Source organism: Pseudorca crassidens, chromosome 18 (genome assembly GCF_039906515.1).
Source record: "Pseudorca crassidens isolate mPseCra1 chromosome 18, mPseCra1.hap1, whole genome shotgun sequence".
In the NCBI taxonomy this organism is placed as follows: domain Eukaryota; kingdom Metazoa; phylum Chordata; class Mammalia; order Artiodactyla; family Delphinidae; genus Pseudorca; species Pseudorca crassidens.
Genome location: NC_090313.1, coordinates 28469510 through 28495112, shown reverse-complemented (window position 1 = coordinate 28495112; position 25603 = coordinate 28469510). Strand labels below are relative to the sequence as shown.

General features: G+C 40.7%; 1 protein-coding gene across 1 annotated transcript; it reads right to left on the bottom strand.

The window, feature by feature from the left end:
- EDNRB (endothelin receptor type B) lies at positions 1–25291 on the bottom strand. Its single transcript, XM_067712856.1, has 8 exons — positions 25133–25291; positions 23806–24341; positions 8964–9076; positions 8624–8828; positions 6898–7047; positions 6362–6495; positions 5419–5527; positions 1–2592 (listed from the first exon to the last, which is right to left on the bottom strand). Exons 2-8 carry the CDS (start codon positions 24289–24291, stop codon positions 2458–2460), a joined length of 1332 nt encoding a protein of 443 aa, XP_067568957.1. The 5' UTR covers positions 24292–24341; positions 25133–25291; the 3' UTR covers positions 1–2457.
- Between the last annotated feature and the right edge of the window lie 312 nt (positions 25292–25603).

Here is a 25603-nt window from a genome sequence, read left to right as displayed (position 1 = left end):
TTTTTTTAAAGCAATTTAAATTTTTATTGATTTTGTTTACATAACATAGAATTAGCAACTACATTAGTTGCCACTTTAAGTGACCTCAGAAAAACAAAATATATAATTATTTTACATGGTTATGTTACAATTTTATAAAGTTAGCTACAGCATACCCATGCTTTGTTATAAACTGTATTCCTTTGGCCATATGTTGTAAGCTGTCAATACTAACACGCACCCATGTTAGCAAATATAAAGGAGAAAACAGTCTAAAATCGCTTATAAATCTTTTAAGTTTTACATCCATGTTAACATTATTTTTGTCCATTGTTATATTATACAGTCCTTAATACTAGAAAATACGTTTTAAAGTTAAACAGTAGCACCTTTTCCCATATTGATTTTATTCATGCTAAGAAATCATGCTTGTTTCTTACCAACCTTTGTCAGTATGTTAAAATTTTGAATCAAACATTTTTAGAAAAGCTACTGAACACAATTTCATTATAAATAATGCATGTATATGCTATTTGTGTGCAGTTTAAAATTTGGCAAGATGATCACAGACCACAACTCTGACAGGGAGAAGGAAGGGGCATTATGATGCAGATGAGAAACAAAATGAATGGTAATAAAATGAGCTCAAATTTAAATAGGAATAAAAAATATATTAACAAACTGAAAACAGTAGTAACCCAAAGTTAATTTAAAATCCGAAGTTTGAAATGTCTTTCTTGATGACAAGCATCTGAAAAAGTGATTGGGAAGAAATTAATAAATAAGCCTGGGATTTGTAAATAGATTCCATGTGGCATGTGAATTAATTACTGTCCTTTCATTCTGGTCCCATTATTGGGGTTTTGGTAGCATCACCTTAGATGCTGGCAGAAAACAACATTGCTCGCTTATTCTCAACATGTGGCTGTGGCCCTGGGTTACCAAAAAAAAAAAAAAAAAACCACACACACACACAAAAAAACAAAAAACAAGGGTAGAAACTCTGTTATATTTTAAGACAGAGTTAAAGCTCTTGGGCCCAATTTGTTCCTGAAGCCACTGTGAGAACATTGCACTGTTTTGCTGGAACAGAATCAGGACCTTTTGCATTGATATGACGGGCAGTGACGAACATCAGGCTAAGAAACGGAATCTGTCCCCATGGGTTTCCTCCCGCCCCATCTCATTTCCTCTGTCTTCCGTTTTCTCTTGTACATACTTTCACACACATCTCTTCCAAGTTAACCTGAGGCACTTTGCTGGGGAGATGAAAGAATTAGGCAAGAATGCACAAAGTAAGAGGTTCTTAACAGTCTCAAAAAGCAGTTTTGCCTGTAAGTGGTAGGAAAGCACCACATCCAGAATTCTTTTCTATTAGTTATTTACACAAATAATATAAAAATTAGTAATAAGCTTTACAGGTAACTGTTACATTGACTCTAATATCTATGATCTTAAAAATAGTGTTTTAACTATCGTATGATGCATTGCCAGAGACGATCTTAACTGCAGCAGGGGTGAGAGAAGATGCTGCTTTCTCCTTTGCCATGTGGACACTGCTCCAGGCAACTCACATTCTGTCCATTATGGGGTTCCTGGCATCTCTCCATTGTAAAGGTATGAACACTGGGGCCTGCCCTTCGTTTAATCATCTACACGTTGTGTATTGTAGCTAAGTATTTACAGATGACAAAACTGAACAAATAGCATTTAAACTACAATAGTGAAAGAAGAAGAATGTTTTAATAATCCTCAAAAAAACTGTAGGTAGTATTTTCTTTGCAGAGTACACGAATAGGAGATTTCAAAGCAGTGTTTTGGGATGGCATTCCAAACCTTCTCTCTGTGTCCCTTTGTGACATTTGATCTTATCTGAATGTAAAGTTGAATATTTTCAAAAACCTCAATCTCTCTGATACTCCCTCCTGATCATTTAAATATGTCTCTAACATCAAAAAAATACACCAGCTGAACTGCTTTCATATTTTGTCTCCAATTACAGTCCAACCAATGGTGTGAGACTATTAATAGAAAAGGTCCTTTAAAAGATTTTTAAAATTTTAAATTGAGCAATTTAAATTTCATTTAAAAATTCTGTTTCGCAGCAACACACTTATCCTTTGCATCCAATTCACCTTAATATAAAAAATAAACATCTTTAATAGGAATTCTGAGTGAGCTCAATTTAAACGTAAGTGGTGTATGAATATACCAGAAGTTCGGAAGAGCCACATTGAAGTGCTGAATGTAAAGGATTAAGTGCTTTCACAATGAGGCTTTCTTAATTCTCATCGCTTTTCTTCTCATGCTGTAAACAGCTCATAAAATGTCATGAGTAACTCTGAGTGTTAAGAAAATAATCACTCTTACATTTTTACATCGTTTTGTGCAAACACACAGTTGTTTTGTTTTGTTTGGCGGATGCCTCATTGTTTTAATGATTTCTGTCCAAAGTAAAGAAAATGAATATTCCTTCTTTCAAGATGAGCTGTATTTATTACTGGAACGGAAGTTGTCATATCCGTGATCATTAGCTTTGAACTTTAAGCACGACTGCTTTTCCTCCAAGGACTGCTTTTCTTCAAATGACTGGCACCAGCAGCATAAGCATGACTGTACAAAACAAAGTAACTCATAAGTTCACATCAGTTACACTATCACAACCCTTCCTACTCTCCAGAATTCTGGCTTTCTTTGCATGATATGCAATTCTGCCAATTTCTCTCCATGCCCTCTTATTTTTCCCCTTAAAAACATATAACTACATGAGTAGTATATGATAATTCTTTTAAACTAGAAAATACAGAGAAGAAAAATGTACATAATTAAACTTCCTCATCTTTTAATTCAAATTGAAAGAGAAAGCCACTCTTAATTCTTGATACTTACTCTTGATTACTTGAGAAATACTTTTAATATTTGATAAATACATAACTCAAGACTTTTTCCTATGCAAATGGAAATATTACCACACATATCTACAACATGACTGTATTTGTGCATGTTTGTGGAAGTGTGTGTATAATTATGTTAATAAAACTGGACTATACATACTACTCCATGGCCTTGACAGTGACATAAACATCTTTCCATGTCAATAAACTTAATATTACATCACCATTTTTTTCAGCCACATGTTTAATCTCATGTGACTTTTCAATACTGTTACACAATAAGGTTATAAAGTATATGTGTCTCAGTTTTAGTCATCTAGATTTTTTCTTGGATTTTAAAAAATCCTGTTAATTCTGTTTGTTTTCTGAGAATTTATATGTATAAGAAAATGTGAGTTCCATTGCTTTCTGTTGTGTAAAATGAGGGACATGATCTGGTGACGTTCTCTTCTAGCTCTAAAATCTATGAGTTTATGAGTAAGTGAAGAATTTTATAGACTGCCTTTGATCTTACAAGGAAGCTAAGTTCTCGGTTTTCCAATAATGAACTTCCAGTGGAACCAAGCAGAACCAAGGCACCACGCCCTCCATACAAAACCCAGCAGTTAATAATTAGGACAATAGAGCCACAGACTCAGTGTCTGATGCACATTCCTCAGTTGTTGTACAGGTACGGTAACTGCCACCAGAGGGAAAAAGCTAACTCCATGATGACCAGACTGTAACCATGACATAAGCTGCATCATACTGAGCAGTACTGAATCTGTGGCCAGCACAAGTCCAAGAACGAGCCTCAGGAGAATGGGATTAACATTATTGCTCATAATAATCTGTATCTTGGTGGGCAGCAGAATAATTGTAGCTTGTTCTGCCCATATATGTAAGCACACAACTACAATAGAATTGTCGGCAAAGAGATGTTACAGACCCATGTTGACATCTTCCGCTCTGAGAATATGGTGCCCCATGTCAGCATGAAGAAGTTACAGAAGATAGACCTTTGCCCCTAATCCCATAGAAATGGAATGGTGTTTGACAGTGGGGAACTGAAGGCAGCTCTTTTGCCCCTTTCTTGTTTGCCCATTTCTGTTCCCCTCTAACCTTGAAAGAACCTAATTATAGGAATGTGATCACTAAGCAATTGAAACTAATTCCTGATTTATGCTCTCCTGAATGCACACCATGCCTTGCCTAACCTGTCGATTCTCTTCCTAGATAAAAACAAGTAAGACTAGCTCTCTACCCACAGTAGCCCCCCCCTAAGCAATCCTGCATGCAGACCACTCAGGCAAGATAACATCTGAAGAGAGAGCCAGCCAGTCTGTCCGCAGGGGAGAGGCAGAACCCAGCCTCCTGCCTTGATGATTCATTGAGATTCTTCCCCCTCCACTTTTCCCTTTAAAAACTCATGGCTGAGCAGAATCGTTGGTGTTGGTCTCTGGACACGAGTCCACCATCTCCCCAGACTGCTGGCTTTTCTGATTAAAGCACCTTTCTTTTCTACTGACACTTGCCTCACGAATTATTGGCACATGAGTGGTGAGCAGCTGAATCTGAGTTCTGTTACACCAGGGACAAGTGAATCATTCCCACATAAGGGAAGGGAATATTTTATTTATGCTAGATTGTTGAAGGAGTGAATGAATGGATGGATAGATGTTACACACAAATGCAAGCAGGCAAATGAGGAATAATTTCACATATTCCACATCAAGGAGCACTTCTCTGCTATAGAATGAAGGCAGAAAAGTGGAGGTAAAACCTGAATTAAACTGCTTTGTTTGACTCGTTATTGTCACCTCTGTATGAAAAATAAACTAACTTAGTTATAATCTACAGTGTGCTGCATGGTCCAAAATCTTCCAAAAATGGGAACAGTGCCTTTAATCATGTGTAGCTCTTATTTTATCATGTGATATTTGTCAGACATCAATGCATGCAATTGTTATTCATTTTCTGTGTAACTCTATGAGTAAAATTGATTGGTTGAGGCAGTAGGGAATGGTTGACTGGGATTTGTAGGCAGAAATCAATTATAGTGATTTATGAGCAAAATTCACATTTAAAAAGAAACGTCTAGGGCTTCCCTGGTGGCGCAGTGGTTAAGAATCCGCCTGTCAAGGCCGGGGACACAGGTTCGAGCCCTGGTCCGGGAAGATCCCACATGCCGCAGAGCAACTAAGCCCGTGCACCACAACTACTGAGCCTGTGCTCTAGAGCCCCCGAGCCACAACTACTGAAGCCCGTGTGCCTAGCGCCGGTGCTCCGCAACAAGAGAAGCCACTACAATGAGAAGCTCGCGCACTGCAACGAAGAGCAGTCCCCGCTCACCGCAACTATAGAAAGCCCGTGCTCAGCAACGAAGACCCAACGCAACCAAAAATAAAATAAATAAATAAAGAAGAAAGAAATGTCTATCATGTAATACTAGGGGAAACTGCAAAACAATTGACTAGATCTCTTTGGATAGAAATATTAATAGTTTGGAAGGGTTATATTTGATGCCAGATTAAAAAGGGCTTTTGATTTTCAAATACTCTCTTACCTTAAAGCAGTTTTTGAATCTTTTGCTCACCAAATACAGAGCTATTGGGTTAATACAGGAATTCAGGGAGGCCATGTTGATGCCAATGTAGTCCAATACCAACAAAAAGCTGCAAAAAATAATACAAGACATGTCTGTAAAAAAATATGCTGCTATGAACATATATTCTTTACAGACTTTTGTGTTTTTGTGAACAAAAAAATTAGCCATTTACAATGGTTTTGACTTTATCACTAGTCTTTGCCAATTATGATCTCTCTCTCTCATTCTCTGTCCCTGTCATCGCCTCACCCCCCATGCCCAATTCTCTCATTTAAAATGAAATCTCAGGACTTCCCTGGTGGTGCAGTGGTTAAGAATCCATCTGTCAAGGCAGGGGACACAGGTTCGAGCCCTGGTCCGGGAAGATCCCATATACCGCAGAGCAGCTAAGCCCATGCACCACAACTACTGAGCCTGTGCACCTAGAGCCTGTGCTCTGCAACAAGAAAAGCCACTGCAATGAGAAGCCTGTGCACTGCAACAAAGAGTAGCCCCCGCTCGCCGCAATTAGAGAAAGCCCGCGTGCAGCAATGAAGATCCAATGCAGCCAAAAATAAATAAATTAATTAATTAATAATAATTTAAAAAAATGAAATCTCTTTTGGAAGCGCTGAGGCTGGATGAAAAGAAAGGATTTACAAAGTGCAAAGGAGAATCAGACCTAACGTTTTCAATTGTGCCACTCGCTCATTTGGACAACCCTGGCTCTCCATTCCCAGTGTTCTCCTAAGTCCCTTTACTTCTCCCTTGGAAATAGGAGTAAAGGTAAAAAGATGGCCATCTTATTTGCTCCCTAAGGATTAGAAAAATGGTACTCTCTCTCTTGCCAATGAAAGGAATCAATGGACAAACTTCTGAATGGCATTTATTTACACAATTATTTCTATTTTACCTTTCTTACCTCAATAGTTCACATCTATTGGGATCATTCCGATCATAAAGAGTGCGCTTCAAAATCCTGCTGAGGTGAAGAGGAAGCCAACACAGGGCAAAGACAAGGACCAGGCAAAATACTGTTTTGGCCACTTCCCGTCTCTGAAATAAAACCACAGTCAGACACTGAATAGACGCCTCATTATAATCACAGCGTTCTCGCTTTCCAAACAAAATATTTAATATCGTTTACAAAAAATCAGTGGCATTTGTAAAAATTCAGGACACTGAGCTTTAAACTGAATAGCTAATGTGAATTAGACAGAAAATGATTAGAGATTCATCTTTAAAAAGTAATGGCTCTTTTTACATCTTTTTAGACTATGTAGAATATCTCCAGATAGCTAATATAAAAAATATTCTTTGTATATTAAAAAACACCAGCACAAGAAAAAGGAAGTATGCTGTGGTGTATGATAATTTTAGTTTCTTATCGCCATGATAATTTTCATATTCATAATCAGGATTGTAATCATGAGTCAGCAAATATTTCTATTTTCTTACCTGCTTTAAGTGATCATTTAAAGCAATTTGCATGCCACTCTTCTTTCTCAACATTTCACAGGTCATCAGGGTATAAAACAATGCAGTGATGGCCAATGGCAAGCAGAAATAGAAACTGAATAGCCACCAATCTTTAGCTGTCTTGTAAAACTATGGGGAAGAGAGAGTGTTATACTTAATATTCCTCTGTAAGAAAATCTTACATATCAAACGTTAAACTAAAAAATACTCATCAAGGAGAAATTATCTTCTAAAGTCGATCCATTTTATAAATACTATGTAGAATCTTTCAGGCCACATCTGCTGAACAAATAATTAAATTAAAAGAAACAAACTTTTCCTAAAAAGCATTTCAATTCTCTAAGGAAGTGTGCTATCATTACACATAAAAATGTAAGTAATTGGGCAAAATTTTAAATATTTGATAATTCAAATATTTTTGTCTTCACATAGGCAAGTTATCCTTAAGGAATTCTTTGTGTGAAATACCACATCTGAATGGGTAAAGATATCCTAGTGTTTATGGGAGTTTTTCACTTTTTAACAAGTTTGTTTATGGGAAAAGCAGGTAGGAAGAGGTCTATATTAATCATTTACCTAATGGATGTATACATCTAACCTATCAACTAAAAATCAAAGCTGCTTGTAGCATGCTTTTTCTCTTATTCTTTTTCTGCTTTTTTTTCTTTTTTCTTAAAATTGTTGTTCCAGATATGTCTGTGTTGGAGTAGAATTTACATAATCTGTGCAGTACTTTTCCCATTTTAACTAATAAGAAACAAGAGGGCTTCCCTGGTGGCGCAGTGGTTGAGAGTCCGCCTGATGCAGGGGACATGGGTTCGTGCCCTGGTCCGGGAAGATCCCACATGCCGCGGAGCGGCTGGGCCCGTGAGCCATGGCCACTGAGCCTGCACTCCGCAATAGGAGAGGCCACAACAGTGAGAGGCCAGCGTACCGGAAAAAAAAAAAAAAAAAAGAAACAAGAAAACAGCAGTCTCATTCTCAATTTCACATTAATGCCCCTCTTTATTCTTTTGTTTACCACGATCTATACATATATTCATAAAGCTTTATCTCGTCTTATGTGTAAAATAGAAAATAATCATTGGTGACATTTGGACCAGCCCCCTTTGCATCAACTCCTCTTAACCCATTCTGTTGGGAAGAGCCTTTTACACTTAGGATCTATCTTCTGATGACCAGTATTACCATTCTTTTCCTATTTCCTGATTAAAAGCTCTTGAATAAATGGCCAAGATGAAGTTCTTTGCAACGGCAGCTTTCCCTTTAGAGAGAGGGCAAGCTTGTTATTCATACCGAGCTTCACGGATCAATCCATCCCTACCAGGGCGACTTCTACTTGATCGTTCCCTGAGCCACACACTCGCTCTGATGACTGCTGTGCTGCTTCATACAGAATATGTAGTAGCCGCCAGTCCTTATGGGAATTTGAGTAGAAAAGCTATAAATTCAAACCGATTCTCTCATGTAAACTTGGTTTATCTGTATTCCTGAGCACCAGGAGATTCTTGGAGAAGTAGTGACCCAGCTTCTTGCAGCCTGGGTCATTAGTCACCGTTAACCCCACAGCCCTAGGACCTACACTCCTAATTCATGCCAAGGACAGTCATAAATCAGTAGCTTCCCAAGAAGAGGAGATCAGGGGAAAAACAGCTAAATATTTATAAGGCAACAACAGAAAGGGGGACAAAAGAGTAAAATTTACCTGCATGAAGGCTGTTTTCTGAGTGGGATGGAGCAAACAGATTCTCAGATAACTGCCTTTGTAGTCAGTGGTAATCATATCAAAACCCACGGCTTCAGGGACAGCCAGGACCACGGAGACCACCCAAATTAAAACAATTTCTACTGCTGTCCATTTTGGAACCCCGATTCCTTTAATTCGACTCCAAGAAGCAACAGCTCGATATCTGAGGAGTAAAACACAATCATTTGCCAAGCTGGCAGAGCCTAGTTTTATTGAATTAAACAGTTTATTTTCTAAGTAGCATAGCAATCACTAGGATAGCAGTCAGGATATACCTGGCTTAGATATATGCTCTTACCTGTCAATACTTAGAGCACATAGGCTCAGCACAGTGATTCCCACAGAGGCCTTCTGTATGAAAGGCACCAGCTTACACATCTCAACTCCAAAGGGCCAGTCCTCGGCAAGTAGCTGCGTTGAGGAGACACGAAGCTCTGTTAGGGAGATTTTCACAGGGCGCCCTCTGAACTGTATGTTTCACTTAGTGGAGACAAATGAACATGTAGAGTTAAAATAACAAATTCCAGTTCTTATTCTTTTTCTCATAGACTACTCCTCTGAAAAGCACTTGTGTTTGATATCTGGAACAAGGAAGTGGATTGGGAATAATGAAAGGGCAGCCAGTTCAGGAGAATTAGCTATACGCAGACAGTAGCTTAGGGTCAAGGTCTCCTCCACTGCAGGGCCAACTGGGGCCAGTTGCTTAAGTTCCCCTTACAAGATTGGGCCTGCAGTGCTGAAAATGCCTCTCATACTGTTATAGAGTCTCAAATACTCAGCTGGTGGCCAAATCAAAATAAGGTTAACTAAAAATAGGTGACGTGGGACTTCCCTGGTGGTCCAGTGGTTACGACTCAACGCTTCCAATGCAGGGTTCCATCCCTGGTCGGGGAACTAAGATCTCACATGCCATGTGGCACGGCCAAAAAAAAAACCAACAAAAAAAGACAAATGTTTCTTAGCCAGAGAGACTAGACGACTCCTATGGAGAACAGTGTGTGTGTTCGTGTACTTATTCTTCACTCTAGTCAACTTGACTGGTCTGTAACTCGGCACACAGCTCCTTGAATCCAGCAGGCACACTCCTTCCTTAGGGCTTCACTTGAGGTTCTTCCTTATCCTGGAAGGCTTTTCTCCCACAGATCCACTTGGCTAACTCCTTGACCTCCTTCAGGTCTTACTCAGATCTCATCTTTTCAACATGACCTACCCTGACCACACTATTAAGTATAGGAACTGGTCAGGCCTCCCCATCTCCCTCATCCTACCCCACTGCCCGTTTCATCCAGAGCACTTATCCTATTGTATATATTATACCATACTTGTTTGTTTGGTTAAGTTTTTGCTGTCTGGAACCCCTAGCCCATCAAACAGAAAAGAACTTCTGCAATTGCCTAGTACAGTTCCTGACACACAGCAGATGCTTAAATATTCAGCCCCCTAAAATATATAGGCAGTGGCTATCCAGCGAGCAAAAGACCTAGTTCTTGGTACTGTATATATATTTCCGTTTATCTGACTTCAGACTATGCAACCATCTATTGTTAAACTCAGTGATTTTCTTTTTTAGGACAACTGGGTGTGCCCCACCCTGGTAAATGAATCACTTTAGGTAAACATCTGGGTCGAACGTTCATGAGGTTTTGAAATAAAGAGAAGTATTTCAAATCTACGTGTCTCTGTGTGTGTTTTAATGTTTTAAAAAATAACCTTCCAAAAGTGAAAACTATTTTGAAACACAATTGAGTCTTTCCGTTCTTTCACTCATGAAGGTTCTTTGTGGAGTTCGTCATGCTGGGTGATTGTTCTGTAACTAGAGTGGCACCCAAAGCTGAAATGTGTGTTTCAGTACGAACATGACTCGGAGCTCCAACGTGGAACCAATTTCATTTCTAAGGTAGACATGAAAAGTTACACCGACATGTAGAACAAATGTTGGCATACTTACAGCAAATATGCTTTTTCTAGGGTCTGAAAGCCTGCAAGGCCAGGCAGGCAACAGAAGAGTGGAGGAAGCCAGGTGTAAGAAAGTCATTGGTGTCAGGAATAATAGGGAACAGAGGGGTCTGGGGTAAATCCTGTCTAAATGGAGCTGCTGCTAATAAACTTGATGTGATTTTTGCCAAGAGATCCCCAATACAAAAGTATCTTGATTTTTAGCCCCAAATTGGAATTTCTATATGAAATCTCACAATTTATAAAAATTGTCAACTAATTCATATTTTAAAAAAAAACCACTGTCAGATAACATTGTATTAACAAAATATTTTTATGTGTCAGACCGGCCTCTAACTTGGGACCTCTGGATTAATAAGCTGACTTATAACTCTGCTTGTTCATTCATTCATTCATTCAACAAACATTTATTGAGTACCCACTATGTGCCATACACCATTCGGAGTACAGAGTGCCTATCAGTGAACAAGGCAAACTCCCTGCTCTCATGGAGCTTACAGTCTAGTGAGGGAGGCAAACACAAAACACATAAATACTTAATATGGTGTCACACAGGCGGTGTCACCATATTGAAAGATTATGGTGGAATTTAGGGGGCTTTCTTGATAGGCTTGTCAGCAAGGTCTCTCTGAAGAGGCAACCTGCAGTAGGGACCTGACTAAAAAATGTAAGCCATGCAAAGAGCATTCTAGGCAGAAGAAAGAGCAAATGCAAAGGCCCTGAGGTCAAAAGAAGCTTAGTGAGAGGAAGGGACAGCAAGAAGGCTCTCAAGGCTGGGGTCGAGTGGTCCAGGCCAAGTGTCTAGGAGATGTAGTTGCACAGGGAGGAGTCTGATGGGTTTTTTTGTTTTTGTTTTTATTTTAGGAAATCCATTGCAAGATTTTGAACAGGGAAATGGAAAATGGCATCATCTTATTTATGTTTTTGAAAACATCACTCTGGGGACTTCCCTGGTGGTCCAGGGAATCAGCCTTCCAATGCAGAGGACGCAGGTTCAATCCCTGGTTGGGGGGCTAAGATCCCACGTGCCGTGGGGCAACTAAGCCCGGCACGCTGCATCTACAGAGCTTGCGTGCTTTGGAGCCTGCATACCACAACTAGGGAAACCAGCATGCTGCAACTAAGACCTGCGCAGCCAAATAAACAAATAATTAATTAAAAAATAGAAAAAGATCACTCTGGAAGCTCAATGTAGACTAGAAGGTAGAGTCAAGAAAGGAAGCTTTGATGAGAGATTGTGGGCTGAAACTTGTGATGCCCTGGGGCTGAAAAGAATGGGTTATATAGACTGGATATGTATTGAAAGCAGAGCTAGCAGGACTTGTTGATGGGTTGGATATAAGATATGAGGACTCAGGAAACTCAAGGAGGTTGATCATGTGAATGGTGGAGACACTGGCTGAAATGAGAAAGAGCCAGGGTCCTGCAAGTCTGAACCAGCTATGAACTCAAGGTGCTTTAAAAGACTTGCCAATTACCCTTGGAAACATAATAAAAAGATTCCAAACAGTTAAAAGAACCCTGCCAGACCCAGTTTGGTACAAACTATCCAGGTAATATTCTGTCTAATCATTCTGATTGCCTTTATATGTATTGGGGTGGGGGGTGGGAAGCAAAACTAACACATATATGGTACTTACAAGGGACTAGGCACTATTCTAAGCCCTTTACACATGATATATCATTGAATTCCCAAAGCAATCCTATGAAATAGTGTTACTATTACCCCCATTTTATAGGTAAAAAAACTTAGGGGCACTTAGAAGTTTATTAACTTGCTGTGTTGATTTTAAATATGCCCACAAATTTTTTGATACTCCTCCCTTCAAAAGGTGAAGCCTCGGGGCTTCCCTGGTGGCGCAGTGGTTGAGAGTCCGCCTGCTGATGCAGGGGACACGGGTTCGTGCCCCGGTCCGGGAGGATCCCACATGCCCTGGAGTGGCTGGGCCTGCGAGCCATGGCCGTTGAGCCTGCGCGTCCGGAGCCTGTGCTCCGCAACGGGAGAGGCCACAACAGTGAGAGGCCCGTGTACCGCAAAAAAACCCAAAAACAAAACAAAAGGTGAAGCCTCATTTTCCTGACCTTGAACACGGGTTGGACCTAATGATTTGCTTTTAGTGAATAGAACGTGGTGGGTGTGATGATGTGTGACATCTGAGACTAGTTCATAGAAGGCATTATGGCTTCCTCGTTGCTCTCTCTTGGATCACTCATTCTGGGGGAGCTGCCGTGTCAGGAGAAGACTCAAGCACCCCTATGAAGACTCCAACAGGTGACAAGGAACTGAGGTCACCTAAAAACGGCTGGCACTAATTTGCCAAGTGTGTGAATGAAAAGATCCTCCAGCCTCAGGCAAACCTTCTGATGACTGCTGCCCTGCCAACATCTTGACCCTCATAAGAGACCCTGAGCCAGAACCACCAGCTAAGCAGCTCCTGAATTCCTGACCCACAGAGAGAGTGTCAGGTAATAAATGCTATTCTTCAAGTTGCTAAGTTTGGGGGTAATTCGCTTCTCGGCATTAGATAACTAACATATTTGTCCTTGGTCACTCAAGTAAGTAATAGATCCACATTTGAACCCACGTGGTCTGATTCTAGATTCTGTAATGTTTTGAAGAAGCTGATCTTAGATGAAAAGTGTTTAGAATTAAATCAATATTAGTATTTTAAAACCCATAACTATGTGTCAAACAACGGTAAAGTATCTAGATGTAGAGTCAAACTTTCTTCTAACCCCCCTGCTATTTTATTCATCTACTGTCCAAAAATTCAGATAGTGTCAAGTGTTTTCTTGTCTTCAATGATTTCCAAATATGCAAATATTAGTATCACTTAGGTACAGCCATCAGATGAATCAAGATGAATAAGTGTCCGGTCACTGAAGGGAGAGAAGTCTGGCCAATGAAAATGAGCTCTGCACTGAATCCAGGCCCTGTTTTGAGGTTACTATTGTTTTTGGCTCAGCCTAGAAATTGGATGATTGCTCTTCATACCAGTGGGAGGCCTGCAGCCCAACCTCTGACCCAAGTTATCACAGAGGACAGGGAAACACAAACTGAAAATTGTAGCAATTCTCTTCAAGTTCAACACAGAGATAGTCAGAAACCTAATCACAGCTGAGAGATTACGGTTTTCTAATCTACCCTTCCGAAGGGAAAGAGACTGAAAAAAAACCTCTTCATCATTTCAGCTCAGACCTGAATGCTGCCAGTCCTGAGAGGCCACAGAAGGTGGGGGGACGGAGTGCCCACTTCTATTATTTTGTAGTCAGTCAGAAGGATGACTTTGGCAACCTCTGCTTCTCTGATCAGAAGGCTTTGTGGGGACACCAAGAAGCCTGACACCCTGTGACAGAGACCACACCCACTGCTGATGCTCACCTCTGTCTGAATGGCCTCCAGCCTCAATGCCTTGGGCAATTTAGGGCTTGGAGCTTATTTAAAATGCAAAAGATGTCAACCTCTTGTTTAATAATAAACAAAGCCCTGGGTAGGGGAAAAGCTGTGAACTTAAAAAAAAAAAAAAATCACTCTCAACCAAGATGCCATCTTTAAAATTTGGTGAAAGAATGTTCTTAGAGATTTTTATAATTCCTGGGAATTAACTATTTCACTGTTTCTTGACAAAAATAATGACATCCAACATCTATCATTTGAAGTCCGACAATACAGCTTTCTTCTTGGTAGAGGAAATTTGATTCTCCTTTATTGCAAGAGGAGGCAACTCTAACTTTAAACCCAGCAATAATACATTCTTATTCCTTATTTGCAGTTTTCCCCATTCAATTAGATAATGTAAGGGCACGATCTGAATACTGAAGACAAATCATGCATGTAATCAAATCTCTCTGATTGCAAAAAGAATGTTAGAGGTCCATATTGTTTCTAGGTCCCTGCCACTTGAATTAAATTTTTAGGTCCTGTTTAAAACTAAGTTTGAATATATATTACCTACCATTTATCAAATGTGAGCCAGTCAGAAAATACTCCCATAGCTGACACTGGTTTTCACATGGTGATGGTTCATCCAAGGAAGAGCTTTTGTTAGTGTTGGTCCTGGGAGCAATGTGGTGTCCATTTGACAAATGGTAGCCTGTCCTCATGCTGGCCCCTTTCGCCTAAGGCTTCTACTGCTTCCCTAGCACATTTCTTTTGTATGAGTAAACACAAATAAATAAATAAACACTAGGTTGAAAAAAGACTTGATCATACTGACTACAAGGTTTCTACACAAGGATGGCCATGATTTCATAACTTTATGTTGAAACAGCTGTTTGAGAAAGGAAAAAGTCAAGAGAATCCAAAAAATTATTTTATATCATATTTTAAAATTATTTTATATTAAATATATATTATATAATTTTTTAAAAACTTCTAAAAGGATAAATAACATGAACAGAAAATAAATATCCTTTCTGTACAAGTATGATTAAGTGAGTCCTACAAAATCTCTTCAACTGGGGATTTATATTTTTCAATTCTTTTTGTAATTAAAAATTACATTCTAGAGAAATTAAATGGAGAAAATCCTATTAATACACACCACTCTTAATGCCCAAAGGCATCTAGCCCCGTAGAGTCGGGAAATGCCAAAGTTAACCATTTTGCACTAACAAATGTTCAATAGCCTCATTAACCGTATATACCATTTTCCTTTCCTATTTTTTTTTAAATTAACAGTATACACTGAACTTTAACTGTTTCTTTGTTTCAGAATATTCTACAACATTTTTAGTGCCTAGCACAGTGCCTGGCACACAGTGACTGCTCATTAAATGTTGTTGAACAACAGTGAATGAATGAGTTCATGGACAAATAAATGAATTTGATCATAAGGCAAAAATCTTGTGATAAAACTTTTGTCATGAACTTTTCAGTTCTCATATTTGAAACAATTTCTTTAGAGAATTGGGATGACTATGCATTTTATATATTGATTGATTTTTGTATTGTCTAGTGCATGCCCTCCTCCTTTCTAGATGATCAGGTCTTCTTGACACATAGAGCCAGGGCCTCTGGGATTGAGGCGTTAGCTCTTCTCTTGGACTTCTGCCTTCCAAGCAGGCCGGAAAAGGTGGAAAGCAAAATTCCTCCCCTCCCCTCTCTCCCCTACTCAAACCTATCAGGGAAATGACTTTTAAAAAAACAGAACCTACTGTTTCTCACTATCTGATGGGATTCAGTGAGGTGCTTTAGTTGTAAATTTGGTGGAGATGGACTCTGGAAGCATAATTTAGTTGTAAATTTGGTGGAGATGGACTCTGGAAGCATAGAGACGCTATATTTAAGAAGGTAGGTGAGCAACACATTAAAAATGACAACTAAGGTTGCTTTGCCGGATTGCTGTCTCTTCCATCTGGTGATGAACTGTGAACATTTCTTTCAAATGACTGGCATTATAGAAATGTTTTTACAGTCAGAGTCAAAAGAAGGAAATAATGGAGTGGTTGTGTTTCACAAGTTTGGGGAAGGGTGTATTCTGCTGCTTTTATCTCTGTTTCCTGTAGCAGATAAGAGTTTTTCTGCGACTGAACTGGCGTCTTAATAAGATAGTACACCCTCATTCAAGGATTTCCCATGTCGGATCTCCCTTTCTTTTTTCTTATTCAAACATACAGTGAGAATTTAAGCTGCTGGTCAAGTGCATAGACAATATTTTCTTGACATACATTGCACCCGTGCCCTTGGGGACGAATATCAGTTACCGGTTCCATCCTGGGTCCATTAAAATGCACTTAATCACTTAAAGATTAGGCCATGTGGGTTAGAATATGTGGGTGAGGAATAATGTCAGCTTATCCCCCAGGGGTACCATTTAAATACCACAATATGAACAGTGCCCCCTGGAGTTGTTCAAGGCAGAGGCCCCGTCCTAGGAATCTGTTGTGTGCACACTGGCAAAGGGAGGGCTTTCCACTGCTCTGGAAAGATTCCTATCACTTGCTGAAATAGAAGAATGACTCCATTAAAATGAATTAAGTTTCTGGAAACAAAATCTTTAAGAGAAGCAAAGAGATAGAAAAAAGATAAAAAATAAATATGTCTTAGAGAAACTTAAGTTCACCTTAAATATATATCCCTACCTTTGTTACAGTGAAATTTATTTCCAAGTCTGTAACAGGCCAATAAATAAATGGATTGCTACTCTCCTATTACCTGAACTTAAAAACTTATCCACAGTTTGTGCTTAAAACCTTTCATTGACATGTCACATGTTTTGAAAAGATTCAACTAAGAGCATTAAGACATGCTATTCACAAACCTAGCTTTATGGTCAGATTCACTTAGCTGAGCTGGATCTTCTAAGATCGCTGTGACACCTGAAGAAACTAAAGAATTATAACCTGATGGCCTCATGGCTCAGAAAGTGACTCTCAAACTTAAAGAATTCAACAAATCTTATTAAGTATTTTCATGTCTTACTTAAACCTAATTCTATCCAGAAAATGGCTTATGGGATAAGCTATGGTGAGAAAGCGTTTGATTACCATGGAATTCAAAAGCCCGTTAATATAATTTGAAAACACTGTGTGAGGGGGAAGAAGATATGTACAAAGTAAACATCCAGAGAATAGGCTTCCTCCTTTCTGGAAACCATGATGAAGCTAAGGAGGAGAGAAATAGAGAGGGGATGCGAGTTAGGTGGTGAGAATATGGCTGGGAGACTCAGGGACAGAACACTGCTTGATAAATGCTTCTGTCAACTTTGCTAATAAACTTCTGACTCAAGAACAATCCTCTTTCTCTCTCTCTCCTACCATCCCAGTTTGGCCGTTTTCTTGTTCCTTTACATTTTCACCAGAGAATCTATAGGGAAAGAGAAATAATCAATCTCTAAAGTAAAAGCACTGGAAAGGAAAAAAGTCTGAAATTAGAGCAGTTGCCAGCTAAGGTGTATCCATACACCGTGCTCAGCTATCTCCCAAACATAACCAACCTCTTCTTAACTTTGCAAAGTCCTGGAAGAGAATGTTTCACATCATAAATTACCTCTAGAATCTTATTTCAGCTCAGGCTTTATCTGTCAACACCCCTGAGAGCACTTAATCATTGATTAGCATTTGGCATGTTTCTCTAAAAATCATCAACTATAGCGTATTAGCCATACCTTATATGGTTTTCTTTGGAAAATGAAGACCCTGGCTCCCTGGCCTTGAAACAACATGGTCTCGGCTGTGTCATCCTCTTGTACAACTATGGAAATGCCTTCAATCTTGAACGATCATTTAAAAATGAGCAAAGAAAAAAATGTAAAGCCTTTGATAGATAAGCCTTACCACATTGAAAGAAACATTGCCTTGACATTTCAAGAGCCTTGGATTTATGGAATGACTGAGTGGCAGATCAAAGGCAAATACAGGAAGCACCCTCGAGTTAACCTGGGGAACATTTCATTGCCCAAGGCCAAGAGTTTGCCCACCATTTTGTCACAGGCATTCACAGCCAACATGTGAAGCGGTGAATCAGAAATAGGAAGTCTTGAGTGTCTGGGCTATTTGACATCTGCTATTGACCTATTTTTCTGTTATGGCCAATATCCTCATACACATAGAAAAAAGAACAAAATCTCCCCCCCTTTTTTTGGACAGTTATAAAAATATGAGTATAACATCTTTTGTCAACAAGCGTTTGTCTGGAATTGATTGTTGCAGGCGCTATGCTACGTGGGTGTTGGGGGGTTAGCTTTATTTATTAATTGACCCAAGGTCATGCAAAGCTAATAGTCTTACTCTTTATTAACACTTTTAAAATGTTAATCCTTCAAATGTGCTTAATTAACACTCCTTAAAAATTTTGTTGCTTTAAATAAATGAACCTCAAAGGTATCTAGGTTCTGTTTTGGGTACAAAATGCTTCTGCTACTAAGATGTCTCTAGACATCACAAAAATGTCACTAAAATATCTCAGTTACTTAACTGGAAATATGCACAGTGTTATTATCTTGGGCAAAATTAGACTCCCCTCCCCAATGATACCTTTACTTCTATTGCTCTATATGCATAAACTGCATTTACTAATCAGAAAAGTATAACTTTGAAAGTTAAGTTTGCTGGTCCTTCATTCATTTTTACTTCTAACTATGAAATTAGTTAATTATATGCAGACTTATTAAGTACTAGAAGTAGTCTAAGACTGGATAGTGAGAAAGGTGATTTTGTTCAGAAAGACAGCTTTGATTGTGTTACAAGCAGGAATGTCTGACTACGTGACAAGGTCACTTCGCTCGAAACTCACTTGAGGGTTCAGTGAAGCAATTCCCATTTTGACATACCAGCACTTTAATGTTACACGTACCCCACCTTAAGTAGTTAAACGTTAAAGGTCAGTAGCTATGCTTCTCAGAGCTATGAAGGCAGCCTCTCTGACTCCAATAGTAGCCTACGAAGTCTTAACAAGAAAACCATCTAGAGGCACTCCAACGGGTCACCAGCTCAATTTTTAGAAAGCTCTCCATCACCACTAGACATCTGATTATACTTGGATCCTTGTCAAAGTCTGCCCACATAGATATCTGTCATCAGTTTCCAAGGAGATTTGTTTTCAAACTCAATTTGCTTACACATAAAGGAAGCTATATTTATGCTATTTATTATATTTATATTACATTATATTTATGTTAACTATATATATATTGAGTCAGTTATTCCATGCAAATATAGTACAAAGAGAATGAACTTGTTATAATTTAAAAACTCATTGTTTGCGCAAGCATTTTTAACTTCTTAAGATGTTAAGAGAAGTTAAAGAAATTTTAACTTCAACCTGCAATCAAGGCTTGTTAAAAATCACAGCTAAACTAAACCAACTAACCAACCAACCACCAACAACAACATAAACAACTTCACAGCATCTACAAGTATACCCAGCTCTTCCTATACAGCTTTGACATTGGTGCTACTCCAACTTACTCTAGGCTCCTATAGGCAACAAATGTCTAGATTATTCCATTCATTTTAGTCTACACAGGAATGGCACAATAAGTAGCTTGTGAATAAGGAGATATTCATCCTCACATCAGATGCTTAAACACTGGTTTTGGGGTCAGGTACATACATGGACCATGTAAATACTGGCATAGTGACCCATGTATGTATTAAAGATAGACATTGATACCTATATATGTATATGGAGATGTTACATAAAATAGTGATTCAAACTAAGAGTACAACAATAATTTTGGGGTACAGTATGGCAATATCTATCAAAATTACAAATGTACATATCCTTTGATTCAATCATTCTAATTCTAGAAATTTACCCTTCAGATATAGTCAAACATGTGTGCAAAGCCATATGGGCAAAGATGTTATTTGTAGTCATGTTCATAATGGCAAAAGCTGAAAAAAGAAACCCCAAGTTTCCATTCTTATTCACACACACACACTCACACGCATCCTAATAACATTTATTACTGGCTTACTTTGTGCCAGGCACTGCGACCAATGATATTCACCTGTGTACTTATGCATCTATACATTCTTTATAACATTTAATATATTTACATATGTATACATCTATACTTTTAAACATCCTTTTTGGACGCTTGCTTTTTCATTTTTCATCTGGATGCTCTTACGTAATGCAGGGACAGCCCTAGTGTGCGCTGCTGAGAAGGAGAAACGAGGCTTTTATTTCCAGCAGGTTCTCATGATTATCTGAAGCTCTTTTAGAGCTTCGATTTGCTGAGTCTCCCACAACATCGATCTATCAGGATTGCCTCCTTGACACAGGAGCCCTGGTGAAAAGACTGTCTAGAAGTTTCCAGAGAAACAGTTCCCTGAGGGAGTCAGAGCAGAGTAGACACATTTCCTGGGCTTTGTCAGCCCTCACAGCAGCCTCTCCCTGTGAAGTCCCATCCCGTTCTACAGCTGCATCAAGGAACATGGCTTCCAGCCAGATCTATGACATTTTGTGGTTTGTCAACTTTACTGAACTCTAGATTTACTGAAGTCCAGATTAATGTAATAGGTTCACGTTGATGTTTCTGGGCCTGTGGGTAAACCAACAGAGGAGGTGCGGGATTCTATGAACCCTCAGAAATTGTGAATGTACATTATAGTATCTATTAATTATAATGTATATATAAATTATCTATTTATATGTTAATTATATATAACATATAAGATGGATAATTAACTGGATTCTCAAGAGAATAATAACATCCCACAAAAACAAAATTAGAAATTGCTAGTTTAGAGATTCAAGTCCCCCACTTTAGGATAAATTTAAATGGCACTCATAATTCACTTCAATTGCTTTGTATGAAGTATAATACTTGACTACTCTGAAATTATAAATGCATTTTTTGTAACTTATATGGTGTCACAATTATTTAAGGGAAAATGGCTTTTAACTAGCCCTGGATTAGGTGTTTTTGTAAATAAAGCCTTTAGAATAACAAACAGTGATATCAGTATTATACATTACGGATCATCTGAAAGGGATTTCAGGAGATAGAAATCTTCAGATGACTCAAATTAAAACTGAAAATGCTTACCAAGTATCCTACTATGTAGTAGTGTGTCCCATAATTGCAGCACTGCACTGAAATGAGGTCCTAACAATACTCCAGGTTGGAGAAGGGCAATCTATGCTCATCTCACTCTGTGCAGGGGGCCAGGAGGACCACGGGTTCTAGGGCCAGAAGGCCTGGGTTCAAGCCCTAGTCTCATCACTTTCTAGTGGTGTGACATCGACCTTCTAGTGGTGTGACATCGAACAATTTACTTCTTTACCTCTCCAAAATGTAGTTTCCCCATAAAACAGGGGTGATAACAATATTTCTTCCATAGGGTTTGCTGCAGTGATTTAATGAACTAAACCAAGTACTGAGTACATAATAAATGGTAGCCATTACTGTTGTATCTCAAGTGACACATATTTATGCACAATATAAAAATAAACCAAAAGCCACTATGTAGGATTCACTGATGGCAAACCTAGTGGTGGGACCTAATTCTATGTGATGGATTTGTTCATGACCAAAAAGGATGATTACATGGCCAGATTTGTAATGACTCAGTTTGTTTATTTCAGAAATAGAAACACAGCTTTAACAGACTGAATGGTTTCAGGCAAAACGTTGTAACTTCCTAGGGAAATCATAAAGGAATTTGAAAGGAAAGGAAAAGCTGTGTGTCCTTTGGGAGTAGGATAGTCTCTGGCTTATCGAATGCAATAATTTAGCCAGACAGAGAAAGATGGTCCTGGAAGAGCTGTGATTTACATCTGATCTGGAGGCAAAATGCCCTCAATCCAACCTTCCATACAGCACTTCGTCTGCTGGCTGACTTAGGAGGGTTTCTAAATGGGCTGACCATGTGGGGTTTCCTGGGACCTTCCTAAACAATCTTTCACAAAACTCTGTGCAAGCCTAGCAAAACTAGATGTAATCTCCCTTTTCAGAAGGATCTTATTACTTATTTAAAACTTCTCACAACACCTTGTACTCTAAAATTTCTCAAGTCAGTTTTGAGGAATTGAATTGAAATTCTCCTGCCACATTGGAATGGTAAGACTTAGTCTGTAGGACTCCTAAAATGGGTTCCTTCTGGCCCTAATGGAGCTGTGACTGCATTTAAGGGACCCATTTCAGACTGTGCTTCTCCCAGGAAACCCTCAGAGTTCACAAGGGCTGGTACCCATGCAGGAATTTAAGATTTCATCTATTAATCCCTCATTTCTGGGAGTGTTGCCTTCTAGGACCTGGATCCTAATCCAAATCCTGTCTCTAAACCTCAGAAATCTCTAGAATTCCTTAATGTATGCCTTATTGGATTAGGATTTCCAGAGATTCATAAAAGGCAATTTAAAGGCATGCCATCTGGTGACTTCTCCTGCCACAAAGATCAAAGTATCTCCCACAATCCTTTCCTAAACCAACATGCCTTTTCTTTCCCTTGTACTGAGCCCAGGACTAGCTTTAGGCAAATCCCCAAAGTACATTCCTGGTCCCTTACACTTTTGATTCTGTTTTTATGCATGACTTCCTATTGCTGGTTACGATGGGGAAACAGAGTTTTACAAATTTGCATCGCCCTTTAAAATTTTCCAGCTCTTTCACTTAGGCTATTTTTCTTAACACCACAAAACCCCAGTCGGTGGGCACTAGAAACTTTATTGTAGAGCTGAGGCCCAGAGATGTTGGGAAGTGTCCAGAGCTTCAAAGCGGGAGTCAGAGTGTAGGGGTTTGCGTCCTGCCCTAGCTCTTAAAGCCCATTCCCTCTGATGCCTGCAGTAATCACATAATGATGTTAGCTACTGAAACTGTTAGAGACTTTGTGTTCAGTGTCCTTGGTCTTGTCCACAAAGTCATTGATGGGGTGCAGTTTGCACTTTGGAACCTGACAGATTGAGCCTGATCCTCCTCACCTCCATCACTTACTCACTGTGAGACCTTGAACATCCTGTCATCTGTCAAATGGAGTAATGTCTACTCATGGGTTGTCAGAAGGAGTAAAGGAAAGTAACACATCTATCTCAGCGCTTGGCCCATCGTAGGCATTCAGTAAAGGGTAGGTACAGTATGGTCATTCACAGCAGGTGAACTAACACAGCAGGTGTTTTCCTACTCTCCTGTCTGGGTCTCTTTCTTCTAGACCGTTTGTCTCCTAAAAACCTATTCGAGCCCTTCTACTGTTAGGGTCCTTTAAGAAAATGCTTCCCAAGGTTAGTATGCATTTGAATCACCTAGGTATTTTAAGATGCAGATTCTGATTTAATAAGTCTGGGTTGGACTTGCAGTTCTAACAAGTTCTCAGGTGATAACAATCCTGCCAGTCCATGAATCATCAGTTTCTGAGTAGAGAGAATGTACCTTGTGAGCTGGATTTAGGGACAAGGTCCTTCAGGACCAGTGGTTCTCAAACCTTACGTGCAGGGCTTGTTAAAATACAAACTACTGTGCTTCACCCAGAGTTTCTGGATTAGTAGGGTTTGAGGTGGGGCTATAAGATGTCATTTCTAACAAGTTTCCAAGTTATGTTTATGCTGCTGGTCTGGGGACTATGCTTTTTCCAGGCTTAGCAGTGGGCTACTGAAACCAGAAGGCTATTTGGTTCCAATGATTACTGACTTCTAGGAAGGGACGGATCTTCGTGACTAAGCTTCCTGCAAAGACTCTGGCATCTCCCCCTTCCTAACGGTGTGCCCTCCCATTGCGATATTAGCAGGCACCCTTTACCTTGTAGACATTGATGGGGATATCAATGACGATGTGCAGCAGGTCTCCCAGGGCCAGGCTGGCTATCAAGATATTAGGGCCGTTTCGCATGCACTTGTTCTTGTAAATGATTCTCAGCAGTGTGGAGTTTCCGATGATGCCCAGCACGAACACTAGGCAGGACACCACCGTGTTGATGTACTTGAAAGTCTCCTTGATCTCGATGGGTCTTTCGCACGGGGGCGGGGGAAGGGTGCGCGGTGGAATTCCCGCCATTCTCGCTCCTTTCGGCATCTGCGGAGATGCGGACGACCGCTGCACGCTGGCGTTGGAGCCCCTGGGCCAGGAGGTCTTAGTTGGGGGCGCCATTATCTCTCCGGCCCCCAGAAGTGGCGGAGTGGCCCCGGCCGGCGGGAATCCCCTCTCTTCAGCCTGGACCCCCACCACGCCGCAGGCAAGGATCAGCGCCAGCAGGGCGCGTCCGCACAGGCTGGGCAGCGGCTGCATGCTGCTGCCTGCTCCAGGGGGAGTCGGGTGGCCACTCTTCAGCTTTCAGTCTGGAGATCAGCAAGGGAAGGAAGACGGGACACCCGGGTCAGCTACCCCAGCCACGCCCCTGCAAGCGGCTAGCGCAGAGCGCAGCCGCGCCCGCAGTATCCGCGCGCAAAAGTAACTCAAGTTTGCGCGTCAGTGGGGGGACTCTGGCGCGTGTGACCCGCCCGAGCCCGTCTCCTGCCCTTCCAGAGCCAGCTTTCGCTGGTTTTTCTCCCCTGCGTTTCCCGAGGGGTAAATGACTCGCAGTGGGGTGGGGTATTCTGGAAGGGGTGTGACAGGGAGGAAAGGATGGGTGTCTAGAGCAAAGCTTTGAGCTCCTGTTGTGCCCAGAGGGAGACGTGTGTGTTCGTTCTGGCTAAGGGCGCGTGGGGACGGGGGAAATCAAGGCACCTAGAGGCCAAGGGATGTGCCAGTCTCTGCATTTGACTCCGCAGGAACCCGGATACCCTGTGTGTGGACGCCAAGACTCCTTCCTCCCCGCGGGTGAAAGCAGCTACTTCCCGGCTGCCTGCGCTCGGGCTCCCCCGGACCCCCCACGAGTGTGCCGGCTGACTCGGAAAATCTCTGGGACATCTAAGTTCTGATTGGGGGAGTATCTGCATTAACGCGGAAGCTTCTGTGCCCTCCAAGTGGCTTCAAACACTCACGCGCTCTCCTTCGCTCCAACCCCATTGAAATTCGCTGTATCCATACATTAAAAAAAAAAAAAATCCCCAAACAAGTAATCCAAGCTGAAGCCCCAGGATAAGGTTCAATCACTGATTTTAATTCAACACCAAGCCAGAACTTTTACCTCGCGGACCGGACGCGCCAGGCGCAGAGGGACCAGCGGGGACCTCCTTCCCGGGACGCACTTGGCTCGCAGCTGGGTTCCAGGCTACCCTGGAGCAGAGCGCGCCTCCCTTCAGCTGCGGGCGGATCTGGCTCTGACGAAACGCTGAGGGAATGCCTGACCGTGTAGCCTCCGCAGCTTGCTCGGGATCCTTGCTGTCCCTAGACAAGTACCTTTATTCATTCGTCCCTTCCCCATCAATCACCGCCAGACTCCTCCCGCCTCTTGCGACCGCGCGGCAACCTTTCCCCTTGAGCGACGCCTGCACTGCATCAGCAGGACCTGCCCGCGGCCGCAGAGGGCAGTCCTCGGCCCGCGACGCGTCCTGGGAGGCTGTGGAGTTGTCATGGTTCTCAGTTCTTCAGATGATGAGCCTAAACCAAGGGCAGGTTTTCACACACCCCGCGACGCTCGAGGCTTCAGACTAGAACC